At 39.3% G+C, this 11,630-nt stretch overlaps 1 protein-coding gene across 1 annotated transcript in view; it reads right to left on the bottom strand.

The window, feature by feature from the left end:
- LOC135221657 (conserved oligomeric Golgi complex subunit 4-like) overlaps positions 1-11,630 on the bottom strand; it is a 304,771-nt gene that overhangs the window by 167,523 nt on the left and 125,618 nt on the right. The window contains exon 7 of the mRNA XM_064259355.1: positions 6,905-7,037. Coding sequence (XP_064115425.1) covers positions 6,905-7,037 — 133 coding nt within the window. The remainder of the gene's footprint in view (positions 1-6,904; positions 7,038-11,630) is intronic.

Here is an 11,630-nt window from a genome sequence, read left to right as displayed (position 1 = left end):
CTCCTATTGGTCAGCATGTACCCATTGTGCTCTGTATTCTATTGGTAAAAGGATGCTGTAAATTGAAAAACTTATTCATGCAATACATTAATAAAAAAAAAAACATCAGGTAAAGATAGAATAAAGAATGGAAATGAATGGTTATTATACTGTTTGGTAGTTTCAGTAGTTGAAGAGAGATAATGAAGATTTATGGCTTACTGTGTGCTAGGAAAAGTGATTGCTTGGCGATCGTTCGGTACTCGTAAGTGCTGGATGTAAACAGAAGTTTGGATTTTTTTTTTTTTTTTTTTTAATTATTATTATAGTTAATGGTTACTTAATAATTATTTGAAATGAGTACATGCAATACATTTAATAAAAAAAATTGTGAATTAGATATCATAAAATATAAACCAAGACTGCTTTCATCAAAGCCAACAAATACGTATATTCTAGAATTCTTCTTCTGTTTTAATATTACTTATAAGTTTCATTATTGCTGTCAGTAACTCAGTATCTCCATTAGGTAAAGATAGAATAAAGAATAGAAATGAATGGTTATTATACTGTTTGGTAGTTTCATTAGTTGAAGAGAGATACTAATGAAAATTTATGGCTTACTGTGTGCTAGGAAAAGTGATTGCTTGGCAATCGTTCGGTACTCTTAAGAGCTGAATGTAAACAAACGATTGGAAGGTTTTTTTTGTTTGTTTGTGTATTACAGTTAATGATTAATTAATAATTATTTGAAATGAGTACATACTGATTATTTATACAATTTATTGGCATATTCTAAGCTTTTAGCTTCTAAGGTTTAGATGTCAGAATCATAGACTAGGCTACAGTAGTAACTGCTAACATAGGCTAGACTTATTGCTAAGGGAAATATGGTAAACTCCTAATATATGTAGTAAAAATGGGGTTGAACATTACATGCTGTTGAATATTACTCAAGTATGTACAGTATTTTGCCTTTTTGGAGTCATATTTTTTCCGTCGGATCGGCGTTGTAACTCTAGAACATGTGTTGTAGGCCTGGAAATATAATTTACTGGGGTGTTTTTGTAGGGCTTGGAACAGATTAGGCATTTTACATGTAAAATGCGGTTCAAGATACGAAAAACTCGTGATACGAAGGCCACCTCGGAACGGATTAATTTCGTATCTCGAGGTACCACTGTATTATATATATATATATATATATATATATATATATATATATATATATATATATATATATATATATATATATATATATATCTATTATATATATATATATAATATATATATATATATATATATATATATATATATATATATTATATATATATATATATATATATATATATATATATATATATATATCTATATATCTATATATCTATATATATCTATATCTATATCTATATATATATATATATATATATATATATATATATATATATATATATATATTATCTATATATATATATACTATATCTATATCTATCTATCTATATCTATATCTATATATCTATATATATATATATATATATATATATATATATATATATATATATATATATATATATACAGTGGAACCTCAACATACGAAAGTCCCAACTTACAAAAAATCCAAGTTACAAAAGCAAAGACGAAGATTTTTTTGCTTCTGCATACAAAAATAATTCAGGTTACAAAAGGGTGGTACTGTAAAGTCCCGAGATTCGCCCAGATCACCAAGAACAATTTTAAAACTCGCTCGCCTCTAACTCTATAGACTCGTCACCATCTTCCCACTCTCCCATTGGTTCCTGATGCTAGTCACTGCCGTAAGATCCTGCTCTCCTATTGGTCAGCATATATTCCATCATGCCTCTACGTAAAGGTGTCCTTCGGCCACTTCGTCGCACCAGCGTTATCGTACGCATGCAGAATTCATTTGTTCACATATACGTATTTCATTTGTTAACGTAAATTCGTGTTAGTGATTTCGCTTTCTACTTTATCGTGCTGTGTGTGAACTTATTTAATTTAATTATAGTCATGGTTCCCAAGAAAGTTGCTGAAGTTCAATGAAAGAAGAGGATGCTTCATATGGAGACAAAGATGGAGATCATTAAAAAGTATGAAGCTGTCATGCATTTGAGTGTGATCACTAAGGAATACAGCCAAACCTGTCGACAATAGGGCACCATCCATTAAGCAGAAGGAAGCCATCAAACCAGCTACACCTTCCAAGGGCGTGCATGACTATTTTTTTTTTTTTTTTTTTTTTTTTTTTTTTTTTTTTTTTTTGTTTTTTTTTTTTTTTCCAACAAGAGAATCCATGTGCATGATGAGATGGAGAGGCTGCTTCTTGTATGGACAAAAGACAAAGATATCGCTGGCGATACGATAACCAAGACGGCAATCTGCCACAAGGCCAGCGCTATTTTCGATGACCTGATTGCCCAGGCCGAAGACGACGGAGGAGAAGGGACATCGACGCCTACCCCAGACTTCAAGGCTTCTCGTGGGTGGTTTGATAAATTCCGTAAATGGACAGGCATCCATTCGGTGGTGTGGCATGGGGAGGCTGCCAGCTCGGACACGAAAGCAACCGAAGCCTTTATTAAGATGTTTGACGAGATGATGATCAACGAAGGCTACAGTTCTCAGCAATTCTTCAACTGTGACAAGACTGGCCTTTTTTGGAAAAAAAATGCCTCGTCGGACGTACATCACGGAGGAAGAGAAGAAGCTACCCGGGCATAACCCTATGAAAGACAGGCTTACGCTCGCACTATGTTCCAACACCAGTGGGGATTGTAAAGTCAAGCCCCTACTTGTGTATCATTCTGAGACTCCTCAAGCCTTCAAGGCCCACAAAGTGCTAAAGAAGAGGCTTCCAGTGATGTGGAGGGCTAATGAGAAAGCCTGGGTAACGAGACTTTTGTTCACCGAGTGGGTACATCTGTGTTTTGGCCCGACAGTGAAGAAATTCTTGGAAGAGAAGCGTCTCCCTCTGAAATGTCTGCTGTTGTTGGACAATGCCCCTGCTCACCCTCCTGGCCTCAAGGAAGATATCCTAGCGGAGTATTCTTTCATCAAGGTTCCTTATCTTCCGCCTAACACCACCCCTCTCCTCCAGCTCATGGACCAGCAAGTGATACAGAACTTCAAGAAGCTGTATATGAAACATCTTTTCAAGAGATGTTTCGACATCACCGATACCACAAACCTCACCTTGCGTGAATTTTGGAAGGAGCATTTCGATATCGTCATATACATCCGACTCATTGATCAAGCTTGGCAGGAGGTTTTGAGGAGAACCTTTAATTCTTCGTGGAGGAAACTCTGGCCTGATGCCGTATCCGCCCAAAACTTCGAAGGATTCGACGTGGGCGAAGCTGATGCAGATTCAGAAACAGTTGACGATCCTGAAACTGTTTCGCAACTAGATCTTGACGAGATCGTTGCTCTCAGCAAGTCCAAGGGCCTGGTCGTTGACGAGGACGACATCAATGACCTTCTCGAGGAGCACCAAGAGGGAGCTTACGACGGATGACCTGAAGGAGTTGGAGGCCGGCATGCAACATAAACATCCTTCAAGAAGAGTTCTCTAGCAGCGGCGAGGAGGAGGACGACCCTATCACAACGGCAGAAATTAAGGATGCTCTAGCTGCTTTTCATACGTGTAATCATTTGTAGAAAAGAGACACCCAAAAAAAGGCTTACACAGTGATATGCTTGCGCAGTTCGATGACGTTTGCCCGAGTCGTTTCAGGACTTGTGAAAAAAGCAGGCAGAAGCAATCTTCCTTGGATAGTTATTTTTTAGAGAGGGTCCTTAAGTAAGTAGTAAAGCAAAAGCACAGGAAGATTCAAGAGATACAAAAAAATAGAAAGTTGAAAGTGGTGAAGAAATTGAAATTTTGTGTAAAAAAAAAAAAAAAAAAAAAAGTATAAAAAAGTAAAAAAAAATGTAAAAATCAAAAAAGAAAAGAAAAAGAAAAGATATTTAATTTTAAGTTTTTTGTAAAGTTTAAGTGTTAATGTTTTTTTCTGCCATTTGTTAATGTGTTTCGTAAAGTTAAGTGTTCATGTTTTCTGCCATTTGTCCTCCTCCTTTGTCGCCACTTTCAGAGATCGCCTCATTCGAAAGGTAAGGTTCCACATTTTACTACATTTACGTACAGTATTTCTTGTACCATGTACACTAATACACTTTATTTACAGGTACATAATATATGTAGTTTATGTTAGGTATTGAATGATCCAAATTGTTGTATTTTTCATTGTTTATTGGTCAATTTAGCTTTATTATAAAATTTAATTGTTTTTTTGTAGGCTTGGAATGAATTAGGCAATTTACACGTAAAAATTGGGTTCAAGATACAAAAAAATCAGGTTACGAAGGCCACTTCGGAACGGATTAATTTTGTATCCTAAGGCACTACTGTATATATACGTATGCCCCCTCTTGGAAAATATGCTGCAGGCACCCATGCCACCACCCCTGTGTGTGTGTGTGTACGAATCCATGTACACTTTACTTATTTTATACCTATGGCAAAAAGCTCTCATATTTTATATGCAATCGATTTGTGTTCCTTCTCTTTTCTAATGCTTTCTTTTAGAGGTACAGTGGTACCCTCGAGATAACGAAATTAATCCGTTCCGAAACGGCCTTCGTATCATGAGTTTTTTCGTATCTTGGAACACATTCTACATGTAAAATGGCTAATCCGTTCCAAGCCCTCCAAAACACCCCGCCCCAGTAAATTATATTTCCAGGCCCTAAAACACATGTTCTAGGGTTACGACTCCGATCCGACGGAAAAAGAATATGACTCCAAAACGGCAAAATACTGTACATACTTGAGTAATAATTCAACTGCATGTAATGTTCAAACCCCATTTTTACTGCATATATTAGGACTTTAGCATATGTCCCCCTAGCAATAAGCCTAGCCTATGTTAGCGGTTGCTACTGTAGCCTAGTCTATGATTCTGACATCTAAACCTAGGAGCTAAAAGCTTAGAATATGCCAATAAAATGTATAAATAATCAGTATGTACTCATTTCAAATATTATTAATTAATCATTAACTATAATACACAAACAAACAAAAAACAAACCTTCCAATCGATTTGTTTACATTCAGCTCTTACCCGTCTTACGAGTATCGAACGAGCGCCAAGCAATCATTTTTCCTAGCACACAGTAAGCCATAAATTGTCATTAGTATCTCCTCTTCAACTAATGAAACTACCAAACAGTATAATAACCATTCATTTCTATTCTTTATTCTATCTTTACCTAATGGAGATACCGAGTTACTGACAGCTATAATGAAACATACATATACGTAACGTAATAATAAAACAGAAGAAGAATTCTAAAAATACGTATTTGTTGGCAGTCCTGATTTATTTATATTTTATGATATCTAATTCACAATTTTTTTATTAAATGTATTGCATGTACTCATTTCAAATAATTATTAAGTAACCATTAATACTATAATAAAAAAAAAAAAAAAAAAAGCTTCAAAACGTCTGTTTACATCCAGCACTTACGAGTATCAAACGATCACCAAGCAATCACTTTTTAACACAGTAAGCCATAAATTTTCATCTCTCTCTTCAACTACTGAAACTACCAAACAGTATAATAACCATTCATTTCTATTCTTTATTCTATCTTTACCTAATGTTTTTTTTTTTTATTAAAAAAAAAAAATATTATTGCCTATAATGTCAATTTACAGTTTTTTCAATTTACAGCAACCTTTTACCTATAGAATACTTAAAGCACAAGGGTAGATGCTGACCCAATAGGAGAGCAGGACCTTATGGGGTGTGACTAAGCATCAGGAACCAATGGGAGAGCGGGAGGATGGTGGCGAGTTTTACTCAGTTGGCGGCGGCGGGAGTTTTAAAATTGTTCTCGGTGGTCCGGGCGAATCTCAGGACTTTACAGCAACAACCTTTCGTATCTTGAAAACTTTCGTATGTAGAGCAGTAAAATTTTTCGCATTGGCTTTCGCATCTCAAGTTTTTCGTAAGTAAGAGCCTTTTGTATCTCGAGGTACTACTGTATTCGTTTTTAGGAAGAGCCAGCCTACTGACGAACTCTAATATGAATGTGTGAAAATATGCACCAGTAATCCAATATATCTTAATGATTTTGCAATGATTTTATGGGTACAAATAATTTTTTTATGTAAGTAACTGTTTGAAATGGCAGATCAGTGAATAATATACATATTGATCCTATTTCTGGATGATATTTTGGTGATGGCCAAGCACTCAGTTGACAAGGAATACCATACATAGTTTTCTAAATTCAGATCTATCAAAGTTGTCTCTAAAATTTGGATCTATAAGTCTGAATTAGTACAAACACACAGACATATAAAAGTCTGGATTTACCATTATTTACTTTTTATATAACTAGTGACAATCGCTTTTTACAATTTTTACTGGTGCTGCGTTCAGCTTCTGCGTGTCTTTAAGTGTATGCTTAAACAGCTTCCTTGTGAAAAGTTATTCAATCTCTTTTCTTTTCTTGCATTCTTTACTTAATACGTAATTGTTTGCAAAATCATCATCGTCTCTCTCTCTCTCTCTCTCTCCTCGCTCTCTCTTCTCTCTCTCTCATTTCTCTCTCTCTCTCTCTCTCTCTTTTTCTGACACACACACACACACTGGAAAATTAACAAATGGCTCAAAAATATCAAGTGAATATAAAGAATAAGAAACTATGGCAGGTTGAATTGTTTAGGATGACCATTCATTAGATGAACTTTTAATCATTCAGAGAACCCACCAGTTTCAAGTAAACAGGGATATCTACAGCATTTTTATACCTGTGCAAGTCAATAACTACATCTAGATCAAAAGGACTTTTTGGGATTCAGTCTAATTTCTAAATAAAGTACAGTATTTGCTCTAACCTTATTGAATCTCGGACAGATGATACAACAGCATCTAGTCTTCTGTGTTTTCGCATTTCAGATACAATTCTCCCAGCTTGACGGTCACACTCTCTTTGCAGCATTTCCAACACTAATGACAAATGGCCAGGACCTAAAAAACAAATATGCATGAGGAATACAGTTATGTAAGTTTTGCAAAATTGACATGACTGTATACATTAACCTTTGTTTTGCTAATATCAATTTTCAGTCCAGTTCTCTGTATACCACTCTACCATTTTTTTTTTAATTTCTACCTCTTCCTCTAATTCTGCTCCCTTGGACCTCCTGTCTTGCACTCCTATGCCACTTCCTAAATTGCTATAATAAACAGCAAATTCTTCTGATATACATTACCTGAACTTATTTTCAATTTGTCTTGTGTTATGGTAAAGTAACAGTACTGGTTCTAAGTCTTTCTGTACTCTTTGCTTTCATTACGATGATATTACCTTAATTATACAGAATGCACATTTGCAATTCTAAAAAACCATAAGCTGATTGCATTTCTAAAAAGTGTGACAACAGCAGCTCCCTGATTTACTGGACTTGATTAGTATGTAAAAAAGTAGCAATTCCAACATAGGAAGAACCTTTCTAAGAGCACAACATAAAAACACTAGAATTGAAAACCTACTGGTTACCTGACAATAAATATCCAGATTAAATGTCAGATTATTATATTAATTAATCCACTTAAAAAGATACCTTATTTTCAAACTCTCTTAGGGCTTTCCCAGAAGATATTTTCAAGTGAGAGAAGAAAATTGGAGAAAAATCAGAATTTTTTAAAGTAAATAGATTTTCCTAACTATACAAACCTGAGGTCCTATACATTAGGAATCACTTTCAGCGGAGCTGAAAACGGCTGTTGAACTTTCAAACAAGGTGGTCAGGCAGTGAACTACCATCCGGTAGGAGGCTCGCCTGCCTGGATGTAAAATTCCAATTTGCCTTTTAGCCCCGCTTTCATATTGATGGGTGGCATGAGGTGAGCATAATATGTAATGTAAAGGACCTCAGGTTTGTATAGTTACGAAAAATACTTTAAAAAATTGTGATTTGTTCCTACATGATATACAAACCATTAGTCCTTTATATTAGGAAGACCCACTGGTTGGAGAGAGGAATCTGAGCGAGTCTCTATGAACTGACTGGAGTTCAACACACGTGGGGTCCTCTTCTTAGTCAACAGAACAATGAAGAGAACCATGCTTCTGAAAAATTGATCAGGGTGAAGTAACACATGATCAACTGTTAGACTTCTGGGCCTTTTCAAATGAAGGAGGTAAATGTAACCTCATGAAAATAGGCTAGAATGAACCTTAAGAGTTGGAGACAGTAAGGCAAATACGAGTATTGGGTTTGTCCTATGTCAAGATTGCCTTCCTCCACTTGCTAGAGGAAGGAATGGGTTTGCTTCTATAGTAAATCTAATAAAACAAAACAGAATGGGTGCTCGATGTATACACTTACCTGCATCGACTGTCAGATCCAGTATGTAACATCTCGGGTTCCACTCTCTGGATCGAAGGAATATTGAGGGAAGAGAAGAATGAGAGCCAGTTCCATCTTGCAGTCATTCTCACATCCACAACTGAAACATCCTAGGCGAGATGCAACCCTGTCTGTTAGAGGAGCCAGTAAACTACACAACTTATTGAGCCACCACCCTGGGTCCCAAGGAAAAACTTTCCAAGGTGAATGTGGTCCATTGATACCACACCACCGCTTTTAGTATCTGAGGAACCTACAGGTTCTTCTAGAATGCGAGGGTTGGACCTAAGCTCCTGACTTTGTGAGCTCTTGGGCAGAATGTACCAGTGTTGTCTTCACAGCATAAAAGTACACTCTCCAGATCGTCTCACAAAGCCAGAAAGAAATCGTGTTCTTGGACACTTCTTCCTTAGATAACCAGTACTAATGAAGTCGTCAACACTCGCCAGCCGAGATGTCAAGTCCTCTTTAAATAGCGCAGCAGCCCACTATAAGAGGACAAAGTAGCATCTCGTCTGGGTCGATAACTAGAAAGTCCTCTGGGTAGGAGATTGTGAAGGACTCAAACCTACCGTCAGGGACGGATTGGTTCTGAGTCTTCCATATGAAATTCGGGACAAAATCGAGCTTAACTGATCTCCACCCTCTCGAGTGTTTAACATGGAAGAAAAGTCCATGCAGTTCTCCACCTCTCTTTGCCATGAGGGTTAGATACCTGTCTGATGACACTTGTAAAGGCTCGTATAGTGCACAAGTCAGGGTCCCCTACACAAGTGTCACATCCCATGCAGGGGGCCTGAGATCCCCAGGTGGGCAAGACCTCTGAAAACTTCTCAATAACAGCAAAATATCCAGTGAGATGTCCACACAATTCAGCTGCAAGACTAGAGCGAGTGTGGCCCTATAGCCTTTCACTTCTGAAACAAAGAGAAGCGTCTCTGCAAAATAAGATGAAAAAGTCAGCAACCTGCTGAATAGTAGCTCCAACCAGAGAGAGGCCCTGTCTACAACGGCCAACTTTCCCTGGTGTACCGCTGCAGAGGATTGTCTGAGGTATCCCAGCCATCTCTGTTGCTATGTGGCATGAAAAGCCTTTTGCGTGCAAGAGATGCTGGATTACCACCAGCCATGAAGACACAGGGACTGCAATACCTGGTGGTACCATTCTATGTGGTAACACAGAAGGTTGGGCCAGGGAGGAATCTCTCTCAGTGCCTCGGAGAGCAGAGCTAGCAGGCCGGGGTACCAGAATCATCCTGAGATTTGGGGTGATCAACACCTGATTGATCACCCTGCAAATCATACAAAACAGAGGGAAGGTGTACAAGCCAAGGTTGTCCCATGGGTGCTGGAATGCGTTCTCTGCAGCAGCCCATGGATCCGGCATGACGAAACAGAATACCTAAGGTATTCTGTTGTGCCAGGTGGGGACCAGATCTATGACTGGACGACCCCCCAAATCAAACAATGTCTGTGATGTACAAGTGAAGGGACCACTCTGTCCTTATCACTTGATTCTGGTGGCTGAGTTTATCCATCACTACATTCCTCTTGCCTGGAATGTACCTAGCTGATAGCTTCATGGCCAACTGGTGAAGTGGAAGGGATGAGACCCCCTTGCTTGTTGACATATTCCACCACTGTGCTACTGTCACTCTACACGACACACTTCCCGTCACTCGATCCTGAAACTCTTGAGAGCCAGGAAGGCTGCCCTGAGCTCCAGAATATTGATGTGAAGGTGCTTGTCGTCTCAGTTCCACAACTCCTGAAGTCAGCAACTCCTCCAGGCGTCCCATCCCTTTGTTGATGTGGCCAAGAACAGAAACATGGCCAGAAGGGGAGTATGCAGGTATACTCTTATTAATAGGTTCCTGTCATCCAGCACCAACCTAGAGCTTCTCTCACCTCCTCCCAGAGAGGAAAGAGAGGATTGAGGGTTTTGAGACTAAGACCAGTACTCCTTCAGGTGGAGCTGTCCATGAGGGACCAGCTTCTCCAAGGACAAAAATTGAATGATGAGAACCTGCCATTGCTGAGCTGGCTGCTCCTGTTGAGACAGGAACAGCTGTGCTGCCTTCCTGAATCCGCTGATATGAGAGTCCGAGGGGAAGACTTGCTGCTACCATATCTATCAGCATGCCCAAGTACTTTATCCTCTGCTTAGGGGTGGGATTGGACTTCTTGATATTTACCACAATCCCTAGATCGTGGCAAAACTTGAGGAGGCGATCCCTGTCCTGAAACAACTGTAACTGCAAGCAGGAGCTTGCCAGGACGAGCCAATCGGTGAGATACCTCAAAAGACTTAACTGCGAGCAGGAGCTCGCCAGGACGAGCCAATCGGCGAGATACCTCAAAAGACTTATCTCGTGCGAATGGACCCAAGCTGCACCAGGGTGAACACTCCCATGAACACCTGGGGAGCGGTTGAGAACCTTTTTCTTTCCCTTGGCCCCATTTTCCGGACAGGAAAGTGGGATGAAAGGGGTGCAATCGCACACTCTTTCCAGTGGAAGAAGGCTGGCTGTACTTGCAAGCACCCTTCGAAGCCTGAGTCCTCTTAGGGGCCGAGGAAGTGCTAACCTGACCCGAAGGTTGGGCTGCAGTGGCACGCAAAGACCTGGAGGTCTCAGCTACTGCCTGGTGGTCAAGGTGTCGCTGTCTTCACCCCGGCGTTTGTCCACCACAGCATCTACCAACTCTCTAAGGAAGAGAGAGGTAGAACCCAGCAACGTATCGTTCCATAGAGTCAATGCCGATTTGGGCAGCGAGAGACCCGGGCCTAGATGCACCAAGTCCAGGTCAACCTACTTGGTTGGCAAAGACCCCTCCATGGGGATACCGTATCACTTCTGTCAAGGCAGAGGAGGGGAAAGGAGCTTGTTTGACCAGTTGGACCAAAGTGAATTCTCTCGCTCAGAGACAAGATTATTCACCTGGTCGAATACCCTGTCAGCAATCAAGGATCATGGCAGCCCCACCGAAAACTTTGGTTCCTTCTTGGGACTCCAAAAGAATTTGAGGCGCGATGGACTATTCACAGAAGAGTCTGTGGCCCCTTTCCCAAGATCATAGTGTTGACAAATCAGCACAATGATCTCTGCAAAAGTTCTCTGTATTTTGGGGTTGTCTGCATCCTGAAGAAGAGAACCCTCAAGTCCTTCCAGGGTGCAGTCCTCCCAAATTACTCTCCTGGCAGGAGGGA

This window comes from Macrobrachium nipponense, chromosome 3 (genome assembly GCF_015104395.2).
Source record: "Macrobrachium nipponense isolate FS-2020 chromosome 3, ASM1510439v2, whole genome shotgun sequence".
In the NCBI taxonomy this organism is placed as follows: domain Eukaryota; kingdom Metazoa; phylum Arthropoda; class Malacostraca; order Decapoda; family Palaemonidae; genus Macrobrachium; species Macrobrachium nipponense.
Note: the sequence above shows the minus strand (reverse complement) of the source record. Positions and strands in the feature narration are given on the sequence as shown.